At 42.2% G+C, this 20,836-nt stretch overlaps 1 protein-coding gene and 1 long non-coding RNA gene across 3 annotated transcripts; both read right to left on the reverse strand.

Annotated features, from left to right (window-relative positions):
• Positions 1-374: 374 nt before the first annotated feature.
• Positions 375-15,647, reverse strand: cetp (cholesteryl ester transfer protein, plasma). Of its 2 annotated transcripts, none has more exons than XM_087844207.1 (18): positions 15,471-15,647; positions 14,950-15,237; positions 14,356-14,470; positions 14,139-14,270; positions 13,208-13,278; positions 10,845-10,932; positions 10,703-10,772; positions 10,555-10,615; positions 8,435-8,526; positions 8,187-8,286; positions 7,158-7,237; positions 5,544-5,594; positions 5,307-5,459; positions 5,083-5,150; positions 3,745-3,787; positions 3,316-3,385; positions 1,188-1,273; positions 375-1,105 (listed from the first exon to the last, which is right to left on the reverse strand). In XM_087844207.1, exons 2-18 carry the CDS (start codon positions 15,086-15,088, stop codon positions 1,028-1,030), a joined length of 1,497 nt encoding a protein of 498 aa, XP_087700333.1. In that variant the 5' UTR covers positions 15,089-15,237; positions 15,471-15,647; the 3' UTR covers positions 375-1,027. The 2 variants fall into 2 exon arrangements, with proteins under 2 accessions (XP_087700333.1, XP_087700334.1); XM_087844208.1 differs by having other exon boundaries at positions 14,950-15,242.
• A 1,028-nt stretch (positions 15,648-16,675) lies between these two features.
• Positions 16,676-18,553, reverse strand: LOC148102329 (uncharacterized). Its single transcript, XR_015719322.1, has 2 exons — positions 18,403-18,553; positions 16,676-18,192 (listed from the first exon to the last, which is right to left on the reverse strand). It is a non-coding gene; the product is annotated as an uncharacterized LOC148102329 (long non-coding RNA).
• Positions 18,554-20,836: the final 2,283 nt, after the last annotated feature.

The following is a 20,836-nucleotide window of genomic DNA, read 5'->3' on the forward strand; positions in this document are numbered from 1 at the left end:
TACTGTGTATACTACTGTACTGACAGGAAAGCTCTTGAATCTTGAACCTAACTGGAATTTAAAGGGTAAAAAATTTTTGGTTTTGATGACAAGGACTGGTGCTAATTTAAAGAGTCAACTCGGTCAAAGTAGAAAAGCAGCATCTCTTGAACAATGACTGTCCTCCACAGAGTCCAAATCAGACTTTGGCTTCTTTATTCTATCACAGACTTTGCTGATTCTAATAAACTCAAAAAGGATAAAGTCTTTTTTACTGTACCAGGTTTTTATCTGTTTCTCATCTCCTCTGCTTGAGCTGCTCGAGGATGAATGCTTTGATATTATTGCGTCCTACATAAGCAGATAGATGACATCAAGACAAAGCAGTTCTTCATGTTAAGTATGATTTTAATTTCTAAACTTTACAGGCACAAAAACAACAATAAAATATATAAAACAGTTAATAACTGTGTATTTTCATCCTCGTAAAATCCTCCACTCCTATTTCCAGACAGAATAACAGATTCCTGTGATTATGTTTATCAGAGCAGTGTCTCAAATGTCAGTGTGAAAATAAACATTCGTATGCTACAGGACGCTCCAGCACAGAGTGAACGCCATCCCCACAGATACAGCTGTCAGGGAAACATCATCAAAGCCCTGAGTAAATGTGGTTGTCCCAGCTGGGCATTTGTCAGAGCTGCGAGTGGGCGATAAGGCGTCTAGGAGAGGCTCTCAAAACTAGATTATAGGTGGCAGACAGGTGTAAGTCAGCTCCTCTGTTCAAGGATGGTCATTCACAGTCGACATAGACGCCTTCTTTCACTCACATCTTGTGTTGATCTCAATAACGCAAAGTCTCACAATAATTGTAGTAATCTTTACTGACTGTACATCACCTGCAGAAGCTTTTACATGGTATTTAATTTTAATCAAACAACAACAAACAAAATGTTCACGGACAGCTTGACAGAAGCATGTTCTGACTCACATCATTCCTAGCTGAGTTTTCAGATTAAAACACACTCTCGGGTCGGATATTTAACGGTTACTCCAGTGTCCTCTTGAGAAACTCAACCAGAAGGTGATGAGGGAAACCAAAATCCATCTGAATCACCACAAAGCCCTGCAGCAGAGAGTGAAGAGGCAGAAGCTGTGAGAATGCAGGAATACAACACATACAGAAAGAGAGAAACGAGAAGACTCACGTCCCGGGGAAGCACCTCAGGGTTAAAGAGATCAAACTGGTATAATCCCTGTTTGTCCAGAAGCCTGGTGAGCTCAACTCCCAGAACTGGAACAAACCACAAAAGCATCCTTTAGAGTGGAAATGACACACTAACTGTACAAAAGGCTAATGTACACCATGGATCCCTGCTCTCACAAACTGACACAGATGTAACACCGGCTGTGAAGCTGGATTTAACCTCCTAGGACCTGCGTCCACATATGTGGACATCACACTTCGGGTTAAAATACTCAATTTTGCTCTACAAGGGCCTGATATCCACTTACGAGGACATTATACTGCTACTGTTCTATCGAAAATTTAAACGAATATCCTCATAAGTGGCTCTGAAATCTGGTAATTCTTTGTTTTTACATTCATCGGGCCCCAATCAGCCCAAATAGAGAAATTAAAAATGCTGCTGTGGAAGAGTTCAGGTCTTAGGAGGTTAAGGAGGAAGTGCTTCAAGTTTTTAGAAAGTGTCTAGCACCATCTTCTGTCAGTACAGAAGGTTACGTCAGGTTGATTTCTGCTGTTAGATTAATTTATGCCAGCTAACTAATGACATATCCAAGAAGTACTTTGAAAAAATCACGCTCCACAATGTAGGCAACAGAAAATAGTTGTTTTTATAAAATTCTCCTTCATTGCACGCAGTGTTGGGGAGTAACGGAATACATGTACCGCCGTTACGTATTTAAAATCCAAAATATGAGTAACTGTATTCCGTTACAGTTACCGTTTAAAAAGGTGGTATTTAGAATACAGTTACTTTGTTGAAATAAATGGATTACACGGCGGTACTTCCCTGTTTCATATTGTGGCGGGTCAGGACTGTTTGGGTTTTGTTTGACAGCTACGTTCTGTTGTTCCAGGCGGCAGCGTTACGGTTGCCATGGTTACAGGGTGACACTCTCTCTCTGCGTGTTTCCTGGGTGAGAGAGGCCTTGTTGTTGTTGTGCTAAGCTAACAGGCAGAATGCTACAGGTATAGCTCTAAAGAATGTAGCATCATGGGCAGTGTAGTCCGTGCTGCAGGGAGAATGGACTGCCATACCCGTTATGTGTCTGTGAGCGAGGGAGGGAGAAAAAGGAAAAGTACGAGCTGTCATCGAGCAGAAACGGGAGCTGGAAGCATGTAAATATAATAATAACCACTGCAGCCAAGAAGAGAGCCTGACGAGCCCAGCTGTAAGTAAGCTATTAAGACTCGACTGTACACCGTGTTCGTGTTTTCCTCCAAAAACAATAAGTTCTGTTGGAGCAGCCTTTCAACGCCTCTCTCTGTCTCTGCTAGCAAAGTTGACCCAGACAACAAAGTAAAGCTAGTTTTCGGCTACGAGCCGACACAGAACCCACCGTATTAGCCAGAGGTCCCTTTACTACGGTTCGGAGCCGCGGACCTTCAGTAACAGTAATAAATCACAGCAATAGTACATTCATGTAGTTGTAAACAGCATGATAATATATTAAGTAATCCAAAGTATTCAGAATATGTTACTCTCATTGAGTAACGTAATGGAATACGTTACAGAATACATTTTGGGGCATGTAATCTGTAATCTGTAATGGAATACATTTTAAAAGTAACCTTCCCAACACTGATTGCACGTGTCCGACATGACAGACTGAAGCTCTCGTGACAATTAGAACTTAGATCGGAATAATAATTTGATTGTATTGTACTAATATTGTTTCCTATTATATTAACATAGCAAAAGGTTCAGTTACCTTTTTACAAAAGTGGTGAATAGAATTCGCTACTTTTTACTTTCTAACTGTGAGTATATTTCTGAGGCTGCACTGTTTTACTTTTACTGGAGTGTAGAAGTTACTCAGTGCTTAAACTTTTTACTTACTGATCTGTTTTTGAGAGCGAAATGGTGCAAATGAGCCTTTATACATGTAGTGATTATGTTCACTTTGAAGAATCATTCAAGCTGAAGCTGGATCAGCTGTTTGATGGCAAATCAACAAGTGCTTTCATGAGTGTCTCGCAGAGAGGCGTAGTGTAGGAATGATTAAACTCATGCAGTCTTAAAGATTTTAGCAAAGCTTTATGATAATGTGAAAGGTTTGAGGATGAAGCTGAGGCGCTGTGTTTCCTACCAGACAGGACTTTGGGAGTTCCAACTTTCACCACAGCTTCCTTTAGGAACTCGAGTGCTTCATCATATAGCTGGAAAGAAAGGGAAAGGTTACCGATGAAATCTAACCAAGAAATGGAAATGTTCAGTAGGATCTGCATCAGTTTAACTGGGAATTAAATAATCTGAAGAAAGACTGAATTATTCACACTTAACAGTTCAGTAATAATGTACAAATCTGTGCAGGTTGTCATACATCTAAAATAACACTTTAACGTGTGTAATGCTTTCAGGGTGAATTCATGAAAATTACTTTTTCAGCAGTGATTAAATTTTATAAAACATAAAGTTTGACGTGTTGTTTGACAGCAGCTCTATAAAGGATGTCAAAGGTACAAAATTAGCACAACCGCACCACAATATCCAAAATAAAGGAAATGGAGCAGGTTACCTGCTGATCCTGTAACGGCAGCTCAGCTCTGAATACTGAGATCCTAAATGAAAGAGGATCACAATCACACACAGACGAACAGGACAAACTGACCAAAGTTACATCTGCAAATAAGTTTTATATCAGATATCAGAGTCTAACACTTACATCCTTACAGTCAGGTGAGAACAGTAAAAGTAGTCAGACAGCACAGGTGAACCTTTGGAGTTCCTTTTAAATCTTTTCTCCAAGCAACAGACTAAGGCTGCGTTCACTCTGCAGGTCTTGATGCTCAATTCTGATTTTTTGATCAAATCCGATTTTTCTGTCTGCTCGTTCACACTACAAATAAAATGCGACAGCAAACGCGCTCTAGTGTGAACGCTCAAAGCGGCCGCATGCACAAAAGAAGACGTCACACACAACGCGCTCCGTTTAGACCCAGAGCAACAGTATGTTTGACTGATGGTCTTAATATAAAGACTTCGGACTTCACGTTTCCCAATTTTTGCTTTAAGTTATTTTATTTACATAATAATGTAAATAACCTAATAATGATCCTTATTGCTGTTTTAGAGGAGCGCTGCTTCAAAGGATAGCTGCAGATTTCTGTCAGAATCTGCAGATTATACAGTACAAATAAAATGTTCACGTTTCTCCAACGTTGTCTTCCCAACAGTTTCACTGGATGGCCAGGAAGCGTTCACGATGTCTTCTCTGGCGCTGATAATTGGCGTCTGTCTTGTGTCAGTGACGTAAAAGATGGATTTAATGCGACATGACCATCAAACAGCAGCTTTCTAAAACATCAGATATGTATCGGATTCAGGACCACATACGAAAGTGACCCAGATCGGATTTGTGCCGTTCACACTGTCACACCATGATCGGATAGATGGGTCGCATAGCGTTGAAAAAATCGGATTTGATGCGCTTTCACCTGCAGTGTGAACGTAGCCTAAGATCATCACTAGACTCTGAACTAGTTTGTTTTGATACCAAGATCACTAACTTGTTATTGGGGTCATTGTATAAAACACAGTGTGTTACACATTCAACCACATTACACTGTCTCAATATTCACTCCCAGCAATGGTCAGACTGTGCAATGCTCAGAGAAATTACCCAAGAGCACAAGATCTCTGGAACAATGTGCTTTGGACATACGAGAGCAAAGTGGAGATGTTCGTCCATCGTGCACAGGACCACGTTTGGAGGAAACCAAACACCTCATGCACGAGCTCCTCTGCACACCAAAGTATTCTAGAGCCAAATGTTAGGCCACAGCTACTGCTGGGACCAAACTGGGTCATCAGTCAAGGTGTTCAAAAATATGAGTCAGGTATCAACCAGTCTTACTCTGTTGGATGACCTTGCAGGAGGACTTTCTTGTTAACATAGGAAGTTGTGATGTCTACGGCCATGTCCTACACATCAAACACAAAGCAGACTTTGTAATTCATGGCTTTCTTATTCACTGCACAGACACAATGTGTCAATACTGAGAATTAGAAGTGTTTCTCAGTTTGTCTCAGTATAGGAAAAGGCAGCTGGTAACTCTGTTCTGTCACTGTGAAAAGTACCGTCTGAAAGAAGAGTACTGGTGTGCCTTGGCCCTCACAGTGGAGCCGTCCAGATGCCTGAACCCAAATTGTCGTTCCTGAGGTGGAACTGTTCAAATGTGGAACAGAAGAACTCCACAGTCTTAACTCTGGGGAAGCTGAATCCAGCAGACACTGAACACAAAAACACAAAATGTTTTCTATCTCAGAAAGTATATATTATATGCAGACGTGTTGCCAGGCAGCTTTCGCTCCTACCTTCCTAATAAACTCAGGCATGGCAGTAGAGAGGTTTGTCCTGAGGAGCGTCTGAAATGATATCCAAGAGTCAAACATGTACAGTGGTGTGGAAATGTGTTTGCCCCTTCCTGACTTCATATTTGTGTATGTTTGTCACACTTAAATGTTTCAGATGATCACACAAATTTAAATATTAGATAAACATAACACAAGCAAATGCAAAGTGCAGTTTCTAAATAAAGTCTGCCTCCAATAGGACCTGCCTAGTGGCGTAGACCAAGATGAAAACCACTGCTGAGCAAAGGAACATAAAGGCTCGTCTCAGTTTTGCCAAAAAACATCTTGATAATCCCCAAGATTCACTCTGTGGACTGACGAGACCAAAGTTAAACTTTTTGTAAGGTGTGTGTCCCGTTACATCTGGCGTAAAGGTAACACAGTAGTTCAGAAAAGGAACATCATACCAACAGTCAGTGTTGGGAAGGTTACTTTTAAAATGTATTCCATTACAGATTACAGATTACATGCCCCAGAATGTATTCTGTAACGTATTCCGTTACGTTACTCAATGAGAGTAATGTATTCTGAATACTTTGGATTACTTAATATATTATCATGCTGTTTACAACTACATGAATGTACTATTGCTGTGATTTATTACTGTTACTGAAGGTCCGCGGCTCCGAACCGTAGTAAAGGGACCTCTGGCTAATACGATGGGTTCTGTGTCGGCTCGTAGCTGAAAACTAGCTTTACTTTGTTGTCTGGGTCAACTTTGCTAGCAGAGACAGAGAGAGGCGTTGAAAGGCTGCTCCAACAGAACTTATTGTTTCAGAGGAAAACACGAACACGGTGTACAGTCGAGTCTTAATAGCTTACTTACAGCTGGGCTCGTCAGGCTCTCTTCTTGGCTGCAGTGGTTATTATTATATTTACATGCTTCCAGCTCCCGTTTCTGCTCGATGACAGCTCGTACTTTTCCTTTTTCTCCCTCCCTCGCTCACAGACACATAACGGGTATGGCAGTCCATTCTCCCTGCAGCACGGACTACACTGCCCATGATGCTACATTCTTTAGAGCTATACCTGTAGCATTCTGCCTGTTAGCTTAGCACAACAACAACAGGCGCTCTCTCACCCAGGAAACACGCAGAGAGAGAGCGTCACCCTGTAACCATGGCAACCGTAACGCTGCCGCCTGGAACAACAGAACGTAGCTGTCAAACAAAACCCAAACAGTCCTGACCCGCCACAATATGAAACAGGGAAGTACCGCCGTGTAATCCATTTATTTCAACAAAGTAACTGTATTCTAAATACCACCTTTTTAAACGGTAACTGTAACGGAATACAGTTACTCATATTTTGTATTTTAAATACGTAACGGCGGTACATGTATTCCGTTACTCCCCAACACTGTCAACAGTAAAATATGGTGGTGGTAGTGTGGACCTGGAGGACTTGCTGTGGTGAATGAAAAATTTGTTTGATGATCTGAACATTTAAATGTGACAAACATACAAAAAATAGGAAATTAGGAAGCAGGCAAGTTCAAACATCTGATCCCAGATCAACCAAGAAGATACCACAAATGTTTGACTTGGATGTTTCAGGTCAGGCTGACGTACTTACAGTGAGCTCTTCTGCAGAGACATTGAGCTGAAAGCGGCCGTCTTGGTGAGCTGCTTTGAGCATCGGGTTTAAGAACTGGTCTGCGGTAAAAACACCATTTGCATTAATAGCTTTCCACGTACAAATACATGTTTTTTCAATATATTTAAATAAAATTGTTTTTATTTTATTTTTTTTTTACAAATAAACCTCTGACTGTTAAAGAGGCAGGAAGCAGCTGCTGAGGTGCATGGATGGGACACTGTTTGATCATCCTTTATCTGGTTTCAGTGTTTACATAACCTCGACACTCTTTGGCTCAGTGTCTTGACTTGACGGCCTCGAGGAGAAATGTTCCAGTTTCAGATTCCAGTCTAGTGTGGTGATTTGAAGCCTCAGTTTCCTGTTCTTGGCTGAATAGATGTGACACCTGGAGGAGTCTTCTGCTGATTTTGGTTTAAGGTTCAGAGAAGCTCTTCTACATCCATTGGTTCTAACTTGAGCTTATTTCAGTTTCTGCTGCTCCTCTCTCTGGATATTTTTCTTTTTCAGACATTTTCTGTGAACCCAGAGATGTTTGTGTGGGAAAATCCCAGCAGATCAGCAGCTTCTGAAATACTCCGACAGTTCGTCTGGCCACGCCACGTTTACAGTCACTCAAGCGCCATTCTGAAGCTCAGACTGAACTCCAGCAGGCCGTCTTGAGCATGTCTATGTGTTAACCAACATACATGCTATTTTTCATGATTCTTTCTTTTGTGGCAGACTTCCAAAGCTACAAATTCATCTGAAACTTGTAAAGCCCCAACAAATGGATGATCCAATACTAACAAGGACTTGGCAACAGTGGGGAGGAAGAACTCCCTTTAAACAACCTCCAGGAGGACCGAGCTCAGGGAGGGCCACCCCTCTGCTGTGACTGGTGGGGGTGAGGGGATAGAGAAGACAGAAACATTGCCTTCTATAGTACCTGGTGGAATTTCACTTCACAAAGGTGTAAATTACCTGAAAAATAAAAGACACAAGATAAACAGAGTGTCTACTGCTAACCTGAAATCCAAAAGTAGATCATCTTGTCTTCAGTCAGGTGACTTGGATGGAAAACCGATTCATTGATGACAGCAACCGTGTTGTTGTACTTGGTCAGTCCCTGGAAGAGGTGGAGCCCCACAGTGACCAACGAGATCATTATTAGACCTACGTCTCCTCCAGTACTGAAGAATTACTGCAGATTACACCATTTAAAGGAGATCCAGCACTGCTGTGTATTCAATTATGTATCTAAAGTTATTATTTACCTTGTGGTATGATTCGATGTAGTTTGCTGTGATGACAGGAGCGGCAGCGATACCGATGTCCACGCTGATGTCTCCATCAGTGAGGAACTGCTCTGCAGTGTTCAGACACATGGATAAAATAGAAAACTTCAAAAAATGGTCGATTACAAAGACCTGATTTCTCTGGTATCTCACTGAAACAATCATATGTTGTTCCTTTGAAGTGTTGCTGGCATGCCTGCACGCATTTATAGGAAACTGTGGAAAGTGAAGCATTTTCCCCACTTTCTGTTGCTTTGAACATGTGTAGTGATAATTTAAAGAAGTCTATTCTCCTTGGTGTGTATGATCAGGGACAACAGGAAGAAGAAGTTGAGCAATGACTCGTCACCACTAGGGCTGCCACGATTAGTCGACTAGTCACGATTACGTCGACTATCAAAATCGTCGACGATTGATTTAATAGTCGACGTGTCGTTTGAAGCTTTGTAAGATCACAAAAGGCGCAGGAATAAGTAGTAGGATTTAAGAGTGTAATAACGGACTGAAACAGAAGATGGCAGCACTGCATGTACAAGGATGCCAGCTGCCGTTAAACCCCGAAGAAGAAGAAGAAGCTGTGTCCCAGAATTCATAGCGCGGCCCAGCTCAGTTTCCAACAATGGCGGCAGCTAGTTAGTTTTAATATTACTCTTATTATTCTTTCTGGGTCACAAAATAAACGTTTAACATATTTTCAGGCGAGAATGTAGCTGTGTAAACCTCAAATATCTGCTCAGTTTATCAAGACACCACATATTTTCAAAAGCGCTCCGACGTTTTCGGAGACGTCTGTTAGCCACTAGCTCGATAGCTAGCCTGGGGCTAGGCTAACTAGAGCCGTGAGAACACCGGACTCCCGGCTAATCGTTTTCAAACCCACCGCCGTCTTTCGCTACTCAGGTTAAACATGATATATAAGTCACTTAGATAACTTAAAAATGTTATTGTTTTGCTTTTTTTTTAGTATTTTATTTGTTCCTGAGTAAATCGGTTTGGCTGAGATTAAAGTTATAGTTTTTACACAGCTGAATAAAAGTCAAGCAGACAGCTGATTATCAGAAGTGTGAGATGCTCGAGAATTTACTCCGGTGTCCTGTTATATTTTAGATAGCAAGGAGTTTATTAAACTTCACCGAAACAATCTGCAAATTTAATTAAAATTTAATAAACTATCATCTTGTCTTTATTGTTAGTTAGCACATACCTTAAACACTTAAAGCTGTAAGCTAATGATAGTTATATAAGAGCAGATGCTGCTGGTGCAATAAGCTGTACGTTTTACGTCCAATGGATGATGATCTGATTAGTCGACTAATCGCAAAAATAATCGGTGACTATTCAACTATCAAAATACTCGTTTGTGGCAGCCCTAGCCACCACTGAGAAAAAATAATCCATAACATGAAAACTGACGCTGTACAAAATCAAGACACAGCTGCTTCATTGTCTTAAATATCTGTTCAAAATCCAATGAAATCAAATTTTTTGAAGAATTCTAGAGCAAAACATCCATTTCAGCTTCAAAGAGTTTGTCTTCCTGTCTTATTATAATGTGCACTCCCTAGCGTTGATTTCAAACGCTACAAAAAGGAGGCAGGCAGTTTGACAGGACTAATTCCTCCCTCCACAACCTCGTCTGTCTGTTTAGTCAGAAGGTTACGACCGCAGTCTTCAGACACCACGGCAGTCTGTTTCAGACATTTACATCCACACTGCCCTCCATGATTGGTAGTCCAACATGTCCTGGAAAACTGTCAGTTTATGACGAGCTGGAAGCGACAAACGAGACAAAGAAACGACAAACATAGCAGGAGCTGAAGAGCTCTACAGTGACCTACGCTGACCTTAATCCAACAAGAACAAGAGCTGAAAACCTCAAAATCAAAAGACGGGCCGCAGGAGCACCGTGCAACTCAAACACCCGCCGAGAAGTGTAAGAGTCACATCATGTTTTAGCATTTCTATTAAATATGTACTAAGACATCATTTATGGGAGATTATTTGGTGCCAATAATAAGCTTGTGCAGAAACAGACGCTTAAGGAAAGTAAAGTGATTTTAATTCTAGATTTCAAACACTTCCTTCAGGTCGTCGCGTACCTGCCGTGTCCTGTATGAAGTCAGCCAGTATATTTGCCGCCTTGTTGATCTCCTTACAGATCTGTATTTGAGAAGACACCTGTCACTGCTTTATTCTTCTCAAAAATCATTGTTGTGCACATCGTGGGTTCGTCTCTGTCGCCCTCACCTGTCCCTTGATGACCAGCTTGACAGTAAGCGTGATGAAGTCGGTGAAGAGCTTCTTCAGCCAGTTCGGCCTGACCACAAAAATGTTGACAGTCAGACACTGAGATTCATGCAGATGCTTCATTCCCACTTCTGTTACTTACTCTTTGTCTCCCTGCAGGTGCAGACGCAGCTTGTGAAAGTTCAAGTAACAGTCTGTTGTGTCTGCTGCTACCTTTCCATCACCGCAGTCTGACGGGGACACACAGGTGACAGAGGATAGCCAGTCAGTGTTTATATGATGCTTCATCGTGTTGCTGGAACAAAAGAGACTGCCACATGCTACACTAGCAGCCACATTTTAAGATGATGATGATGACATCAAACTTTCACTGTATTATTATTATTATTATAAAATACACAGACATGGTTGCTCTTGTGAGTTACTGCAGTTTTCTGTGGAGGAAAAAGTAAAATGCTACTAATAACACAGTGTGAAATACAATATAGATGTAAAGTATTAATGGAAAACAAACATAAGGCCGACAAGCTGCAACACAAACGACACACGTTAAATCCCTGCAATATTTGTGCAGCGGCGCAGTTAGACTGAGTTTGTACTTCACACAATTTTATTTTATAATTCAAGTATTTATTAGATTTTGCATTTTATAACAGCAAATACAAAGATGCAGCATCCAAAAGCAAGAAGCAAACAAAACAAAAACAAACAAAACAAAACAAAAAACAAAACAAAAACAAAACAAAACAAAAACAAAACAAAACAAAAACAGTGAGGTTTTAACAGATGTTGTATTAAGCTCAAATGTCCAAGTCAGGTAGACATGTAGGTGCAAAAATTGTCCCACTGTTCCACCGCAGCTTCCGTCACATGATGTATTTTTCCCAGCATCTTTTCGCATGCAACATTCCCAATCATTCTGTCTTTCCACATTTTAAGCGTTGGAGTATGGGAGTCCTTCCAGTGTTCCAAAATGACACGGGCACATGTTACCAATGCAGTACTTAACACTCTAAACTGGTGTTTATTTAATTGCGGCACCTCTCCTTTGTCTCCTAGTAGACATAATTTAGGTGATCTGGGTAGTTACAAAGTGTCCACCCCTGCAAATAATTCAGTACAGTGTTCCAAACTGGAAAACTAGCGGGCATTCCCAGAGGGCATGTATCAGAGTACCTTTGGCTTATTGGCATTTCCAACACAAGTCATCTCTACCAATCCCCATTCATACAGCCTTGAAGGAGTATAATAGTATCTGTTAAGAATTTTGTATTGAATAAATTCCCCCCTGGCTTCCCTAATGTTTAATCCATTGTTCGACAATATAGAATCCCATGTACCTTCATCCATTGTACGCCCTAGATCCCTTTCCCGTGCTTTCTTCACACAATTAACCTCTTCAAAAAATAACTAAAGCTTTCACCACCAGGGGGCAGCCTTTTGCTAGATTTTTAGTTTTAGTGTAGCTCTCCAAGATACCAGGGCATGCGTCTGCTGTGCCTTCATGGGTTTCTTCCCATACTAAAGGCACACGTTTGTTTAAGTGGAAGTAATATTACATGTTAGAAAGTAGACCCTGCTTGTGTCAGACTGGATCTCCTTTCACCATCAGAGCTGCCAGTACCTTCAAAAAGATCCTGGAAACGTTCACTTGGTCCATGCGGACAGTTACTGCACATCCGAGATGATAATCTCCCATCCCACCACATCCCAAAGGTGCTCTTCAGGACTGAGACCAGGTGACCGTGGAGGCCGTCTGAGTAGAGTGAAGTCATCATCATGTTTATTAAGAAACCAGTGTGCGATTATTTCAGCTTTGTGATGTGACATGGTGCGTTTTCCTTCTGGAAGCAGGCGTCAGCAGATGGCTGCACTGTGACGGGCACGGTCAGCAGGAACACTCAGGTAACCAACATGTGCCATTACAGCAACAGCACCACAAGCCTGAATCACTGATGCAAGGCAGGATGGATCCATGTGGTTTATGGCAAATTCTGACACCGACATCTGAACGTTGCAGGAGAAATGGAGGTTCCAGTCTTCTGTTGTCTAGTTTAGGTGAGCCTGTATGAACTGTCCCCTCAGTTTCCTGTTCTTAGCTGACAGGAAGGCATCCAGTGTGGTCTTCTGCTGCTGTAGCGCATCTGCTTCAGGTTCAAAGAGGCTCTTCTGCACAGCTTGGTTGTAACAAGTGGTTGGAACTTGTAACAACTGCTGGCAGCAGTTGTTACAAGTTCAAAGCAGGCTCGCCATTCTCCTCTGACCTCTCATTTTTTTGTTTTACTAAACCTTAACAATCCACTGATCATTGTATGTTTTTATGATCAGTCCTGATACATTCTTAAAGCTTTGAATACATTAATGGAGCAAGAAGATAAAGCATCAAAAAATGGAAAAAACTACCACGATGAATGTGGAACAGAACACAAACCTAACCCAGGAATGGTGACTGCTGATGGGGTGGCTTGTTGAGAGGTCAAACAAACTGGTACATGATGTACTTACAAAGTTTGGGGTTGATTCCAAGATCAATCTGAGAGTCAATCTCAAAGTCAACTGAATGTCCGAAGTTAACACTAAAGAAAAAGAAAAATACAAATGAGGTCAAAGGTCAAAGATCACAGGAAACAGGAGGGATTACTAATCCTCCCCGCCTGAGAATTAGTAATCACCCAGTCGCTGAAAATAATGTAATTCAACTAAAAAATGTTTAAAAACACCCACAAAATGCACAAAAGTCCATCTATCTGTGCTAAAAACAAAGGATTAGTGCAGTGGTTTTGCAAAGGTTAACTAAACGTTTTTCCCGTCAGACTCAAACTGCAGCAAAGCTAAACTAGCTAGTCCTAGCTGTTTAAACTCTGTGTCAAAGTTTAAAATACAACTTAAAAAAACAACCAAACAAAGAAAAACTGCTAGACTTTCAGTCATTGTTGAACTGAATCATTTCTAAAGCCCTGAAAACAAAACTACAGGAGGAAATGACATCAGATCGCTGCTGTGATCGCATCAATGAGAAATAATCATCGATTCCAAAGTGAAGACTCATTCGTTCAAATTGGAAGTTTTGGGCGTGTTGGAGTATGAAGAGCATTAGCATGAAAGAAAGTCGGTCTCCATAGAGACCCGTGTTAAAACTATAACCTGTTTTGAGCAAAACCAGGGCTGCTCTCTAATGCGAACGTGGATTTGATTTTTTATGGTTTCAATTAGCTTGTTGCTTCTCTGATCTTGTTTTAAAGGTAACAAGTGTACAGCATGTGGCTAAACTACAACCAAACACAACTGCGTCACAGTCCAGTATCCACACTTCTCATCAGACAAACAGTAAGATGATTCAGCGAGGTGATGTGCAGTAGTCTCTAAGAATCTGTAGATCAGATTATATGGTGGTGTGTGTGTGTACAAAGTGCCACTGTCGGTCACACATACTCACAGCCAGTTGCCGTATCCATACTGGATGGTGCCCTTGAACACTGCAGACACATTGCTTATCTCCATGGCGATGCCTTCACCTGGATGCAGCTCAAACGCGCTCTGACCAATCGACAGGTTGTGAATCTCCAAACTGGACGGTGAAGGACGGACACGCTTTTACACCACAGGTGTCACATATATGTTTATAGTGTGCGCGCATGCGTGCGTCTACTCACTTGTCCAGGCCGTACGTGACCTTTCCGATGAAGAGCAGGGACTTCTCCCCCTTCGTGCTCGGGTATCGGGCGTGTTGAAAAGCAGCCTCGATCACTTTGGTGGTTTTCTCATTCACTGCAAAGATAAAAGCACGTGCTGTGTTGTGATCTGTGGTGACCTAATCTGACAGATGAGCCGACGTGAATACATCCCATTAAGTAAAACTTTCAGAACTGGGTGAAAACACATCTTATTTTCCATTTAAATGTTTGCATCTTTTTGTTTATTAGCACCAAATTGCAAAACATCAGTGAGGAGAAAAGAAACTTTAACACAACCAGACGGAGGTTTGTGGCAGACAGATGTGACGTGACCTTCACGTGATGACCAACTGGATGAAATTCATGTTAAAGCTGAGAAAGTTTGCTGCTATTTCACTGCAAACTGGGAAAACTATCCGGAAACTTCCCTGAATGTATGTGTTTGAATAAAATCGTCACTCTGTTCCTGCTCTTTGGTTCCAGAAAGTCGCTGCTTGAGTGGATGATTAGATAAAATCAATAAACGGAGTCAAATAAATAGCAGGAAAAAAAAAGCATCCAAACCAGACTCACGCACGACAGCAGCGGGGTAGGTGAGCCTGCACACAGCTCCGGTGAATCTGTAGGCTGAAGCGGGGTCCTGCAGGCAGCAGTGGGATGTCCCGAAGCAGGACAGCAACGACAGCAGCAGCAGCGGGACTTTGCCGGGCATCGTGCACGAGGTGGTTTTCCCTCTCTGAGAACTGGCTGAGGTGTCGAACCTGTGGACGGTTCTGTCGGAGCACAGCAGGTGAATCCCGGTTCCCTCGGTTCTGGCTTTACTAACGGATCATCAGGAACATGGAAAACTGCTCCTGATATCTGTGCTGACAGAGAAAGACAAGTCTTGTGCTTCAGACTCGTTGAAAGGACAAACACTGACTCAGGTCCGTCCCCGTTAAAGTAAACTGATCAAAGTCCAACCTGTCCTATCACCTCAGGTATGAGCACAGACTCTGGAGTTTTGAACTCTTCAGCAGGACAAAGAATGCATCCCTTTCTTTTCAAACGGTGACAAAACAAGAAGCAGAAGGCAACACTGCCTGCATACGTACCCCACAAAGACGCCTTAAAAGTGAGCAAAAGGACGCGGAGCCTCTGATTCCAGCCTTTCCTCCTCTCATCAGGGGACTAACATTCAGGGCAGCGTTCCTGAATAAATGCAGGGTCACAATGAAACAGGAGCTCCCTGTAAGAGGAGACGAAAGGGGAGGTACAGCTGACGGAGCCTGGACGTAACAACAAAGGGGGCACTGATCTAGCTGGGCCTTAACAGGAATCAATAAGTGTGGGTGTTTCATGTGTGATGACATCAGCTGACTTTATTGATTGGTTCTTCCACTCTAAAAACACGAGTGTGAGACGAGAGGCTGTGGGAGGCACAAGTTCACCAAACCTGGACAAAGGCAGCTTGCTCTCAGCTGCTGCAGATGATTGGTCCGGTGACACGAAGCTGCTTATTGCTCTGATCCTGAAAGGTTCTCCACACTGCAGGTACTCCTGAGCTCTGAAACCAAGTGTCAAGCAAAACATCTACATGAATGAAGAAACGTCGCTCAGCAGTTTATCTTTCTGTGCTTGTGCTATCAGCACATGAACATGAGCTCACTGCATGAGGATCCAGCGTGGCTGTCTGTAGCTTCCTGTCCTGCACAGCCTAACTCCAGCAGGTGGATGAGCTACTTCCTTGCTCCAGTTTGCTTCCCACACGTTACCTGTTTACACCGAGGGAGGAGGCTGGAGCAGAACACTCTGGAGGCGGAGCTACAACATGCATTTTCTGGACACTTATTCATCAGCTACAATAACACCATATGGAAAAAGAAGACTGCCCCCTGGTGGTGAAAGGTTTGACTTTGCTTGCTTTTCCTGTTACCAGGACATTTTGCACTACCTAAATAATTATTTCTGACTTCTAATGCAATAACCTGTATTTGTATCTGATTATATTTTAATTTCAAAAGGAAATACACTAAAAGTCATTTAATAACAGGAGGCTTACACCTCTTGGATGCAGGCAGCAAACTTTTAGAGAGCAGCCAAACTTTGCATTGGCCTGTTTTTAACTAGTGGATTCTACTTTGTATTAATTATTTGCATTCGGCTCAAGATAACCTGCAAATATAACTGTTAGCTTGCTGTGCTGGACCTATAATTTCAGTGTATTTGTACTGTGACTGTGCCTGCAGGCAGCACATGCAGTGGGGAGACTCATCAAACTCAAACATCAGAAGAAACAAATCCACAAAATAAGGAATCATTAAAGTTAAGAATATTTATTGCATCCATTACTGGAAAACACTTCACTGTACAGCATTCATCCATTTGTAATGGAAAGATGATTAACAAAGAAATTTCCAATCACACACTGTGACCCACGAGCGAGCGTCGTCCCCTCACAGGGAACCGGAGTGCTAACACCCGGGCTTAAGCGCTAAGCAAACTAGACTGGATTACAGGAAGGGCTGTGACCTTTAACCTCTGCTAAAAGCTGCTTCTTTTCAGAGGCATTGTTATGATATTAACATCTGTTTATTCTCTGCTGAGGACCAAAGAAAAAACCCAAAGCAAGCACAGCTGATGAACTGAGAGCAGATGGGCAGGTACAGCAGGAACGCTCCACATTTCAGTTTCACATCGAGTCACACTTTAAAACGAAACGTTGTCCAGTCTCTGACAGTAAAAGCAACTCAGCATTAATAGAAATCACAACCTCTCTTTGCATAAGATACATGTTATAAAGTGCTTCGTGTACATACAATAGAATTACAAAACTTATTTTAAACTGCACCATCACTGTTTTACAGATTGATTTCAAATTGTATTTGGTCACAATTGCCACTCATGAAAATAACATGAGGAGTAAAGTGTCGTTTTCACTTGTGTTAATGTGGATGTTTGGACAAACCTTCAGTTTGTTTCTGATTAACTATAAAAAGTGTAAGGAAGCAAATAAAGCTCCCTGAATATGAATAACAGAAATCCTTATATATATAATTTTGAGGACTCTGATTTTAAAAATTCAATGCGAATAAGTTTAGCCTCTTTTGGAAGAGGCGAACGTTTCAGTGCGATTGAGTGTTACAGACACCCGTGCACCCACGCGTCCTCGGATGAGCCGAATACTGATTCACGCGGTGACCACGGCGTGGACGTGATTTTAAATCAGAAGGCATGTGGATGTAAACGTCGTTACATGAAGAGCGTTTTAGGCACAACAGTTTCAGCTTTCAGGAGGATTTTCGGCACCTGCTGCCACTTTGTGCTTAATGGGCAAAAGGAGGGACTGATCAGGGTGGGGGGGTGTATGTGGTCAGGTCAGCTGGGATCTTGTTGGAGGATTTATTAATATATTTTCAGGTCTTACATCTTTTGATTCTGTCCACATTTTTTGGCAGTTCTTGGGAATCTTGCTGGTGTGGTTTGCTTCCCGCTCACTTGAAAGATCAAAGTCACAGGAACTCGGAGCACTGAGGTGCAGCGCTCTGTCTGCGTCCATTTATTAGTCGGTAAACGCCTTCCACCCACGCTTCAAGAAACATCTCCAGAGATGACAGAAGAGCGGGAACTGTCTGCAATCAGTCCTCCGTCCCAGATGTTGAGTTAGGCCACAGCCTGAGCGGCCTCGGGTACGAGGGAGGAGAAGAAGGTTTTGAAGAAAACCCAGGCCGTCCACATGACGGACACTCGGTGAGGAGGCACCAACACCGCTGTCATCGTTCCCTCTGATCCTTCAGCTGCTGGTTCATCCTGCTGTCTGTCGGCGTGCTCACCTGCCTGAGGAGACACACGTCACACATGCAGCACTTAATTCACCCACTACAGCAAACATCAGGGCCTGTGTGCAGGTTAGAGACTCGACCTGATCCTGGTCTCTCTGCTAGCTCATTTCAAAAACATACTCTTTTCTCAGTGTGCAGCATTTAGCTGGAGTTTCATCAAATGTAGGAAAAAGTGGACAAGAGAGAAAAATGATGAGTTTCTTACTGGATTCAGGTTTGGGTTCCTGTTCTGGTTCTGCTGGTTTTCGGGGGGCTGCAGCTGGTTGGGTTCTGGGACCTGCACTCTCCTTCTGAAGGGAAACCAGCCGACGGTGTGTCTGGAAAACAAGGCAGGAAGTTCAGGGGTTACAAGGAAAAGCTAAGATTAGGCTTCAAACTTTCCTTTTTGCTAAAGCATATAGTTAGGGCTGGACCAGGTGACCCTGAATCCTCCCTTAGTTATGCTGCAATAGACGTAGGCTGCCGGGGATTCCCATGATGCATTGAGTTTTTCCTTTCCAGTCACCTTTCTCACTCACTATGTGTTAACAGACCTCTCTGCATTGAATCATATCTGTTATTAACCTCTGTGTCTCTTCCACAGCATGTCTTTATCCTGTCTTCCTTCTCTCACCCCAACCAATCACAGCAGATGGCCCCGCCCCTCCCTGAGCCTGGTTCTGCTGGAGGTTTCTTCCTGTTAAAAGGGAGTTTTTCCTTCCCACTGTCGCCAAAGTGCTGCTCATAGGGGGTCATATGATTGTTGGGTTTTTCTCTGTATCTATGAAGCGCATTGAGGCGCCATTTGTTGTGATTTGGCGCTATATAAATAAAATTGAATTGAATTGAATTGAATAGATTACATGTTAATGTTTTGTCAGTACCCTTATTTCATTGTGTTACATTTCACCCCAGGATATGTTACAACTAACCCAGACTATGGGGTTAATTGTAACATTTCACTCTTTGTGTTTGAGACCATACCATGCAATGGGTAATTGTGCTGCAGAGAAAATAGCTGCACTATTTAATAGCAGAGACGTGTAAATACTTTGCATTACATTTTGAATCTACTACCTTAAAAGAGCTCCAATTTACATATATATGTCCTATCACCTTAAATCTCCACTCAAAGACGAGTATCTGTGACAGTGTATAAACCAGGGGTCGGCAACCTGCGGCTCCGGAGCCGCATGCAGCTCTTTAGTCCTTATATTGCAGCTCCGGGTGGTTTGGGAAAATAAATTAAAGTATTTAGCTGAAGTGTATTTTATGTATGTTAGTTCTTTTTTAACTTGTAGTTCTAAATTGGAAGATTATTGTGATATTGAAATATAAAAATACAATTATATTCTTTTATTTTTTTCATTGCTCAAAATAAGCGTCACACTCGCGGAAGCCGGTGTACCCGCCAAAACGCCGTGCATTTATCGAGACTTTATCGGTAGGCCAATTGTGGACTTTCGGATCCACATAATGTCAGCAGCTGTTCTCCACCGTGAACTATGTTAAAACAAACACGCTCACGCCTCACAGACGACAGCTTACAGTCCTGTAAAGATGAAAGTGACTTCGTACAGCCTGATCTGCAGACGCTGTGCGCAGAGGTTCAGGAGCAGAAGTCCCGTTGTAAACATATCACGGCAGACCCGACGATGTTTCCATGAACACGCTTTTCACACACGGTTGCTGACGCATACAGCCGGCTGTAGCTTTGCAGCTCACAGCCCGACACACACCAACACAACAGCATAGATCGCACAGACGTTAAGGCGGCGAGGCGTGATGGTGCGTCCGCCTCCCCTGCAGCGGCGCTGCAGACCACGCCCCGCCACACACATTAACCAGGTAAAATACATATTTAGGCAGAATTTTGCAAATATCTACTTTTCATTTTTTAGCAGCAAAGTGCTTTTTTTCCAATTATTTTCAGGTCAGGTCAAGGCTCCAAAAGCCCAAAGGAGATATAACAGTTTGTGTTTGCTGGATCATTTTAGTTCAGCTGGGTGTCTTAAGAGTTCAAAATGTGTTAATTACATAAATAAAATGTAATTTTCTCTGTAGCACTTCATGGATTTCATAAGCAACACATCTTAGTTGTTCACACAAAGCATAAAGGTAAAAACAATATATACAGTGTTATCTTCATTTTAGATGTCAACATGTATTTGCGGCTCCCAGTGGGTCCGTTTGCGTGGAAACCGGCTCCAAATGGCTCTTTGGATGCGAAAGGTTGCCGACCCCTGATATATACAGATGTATTATATATATAAGAGACAAATATTGTTCGTTTAATATGTTGGCATCATTACATTTGGCTCAAAGCTTATATATATGTGTAAAAAGAAAATGTACAAGCTGTGATAACTGTGTCTGATAGAATGAAGAGTAGACTGATATATGAAATATTCCTTTATTGGGTGAGAAAATCAGACCATGTCATAACTGCTTTAAGTCACACAGAATAGATATCAGAGCCTTAAACAGGCTGACTTCTGCTAAATGGGTCAAACTGGGCAGAAAGTCTACAAACACATAACATCCTTATAGAATATGATGTAACACTATAGATCAACTTAGCTCAGAATATATGAAGCATATAAACAATTACAGCAATATGATGCAACAAACACAGCAGTGGGTCCCTCAGTCTGTCCTCA

The sequence above is a fragment of the Neolamprologus brichardi genome, chromosome 7 (genome assembly GCF_056152115.1).
Source record: "Neolamprologus brichardi isolate AB-2024 chromosome 7, ASM5615211v1, whole genome shotgun sequence".
Classification (NCBI taxonomy): domain Eukaryota; kingdom Metazoa; phylum Chordata; class Actinopteri; order Cichliformes; family Cichlidae; genus Neolamprologus; species Neolamprologus brichardi.

Coding starts and splice junctions, on each gene's coding strand:
- cetp (XM_087844207.1), bottom strand. CDS start 15,088: ATGCCCGGCAAAGTCCCGCTGCTGCTGCTGTCGTTGCTGTCCTGCTTC. Junction 8,287..8,434: donor ACATCGAATCATACCACAAG/GTAAATAATAAC, acceptor CACCTCTTCCAG/GGACTGACCAAGTACAACAA. Junction 7,238..8,186: donor GATCTACTTTTGGATTTCAG/GTTAGCAGTAGA, acceptor TTTTTACCGCAG/ACCAGTTCTTAAACCCGATG.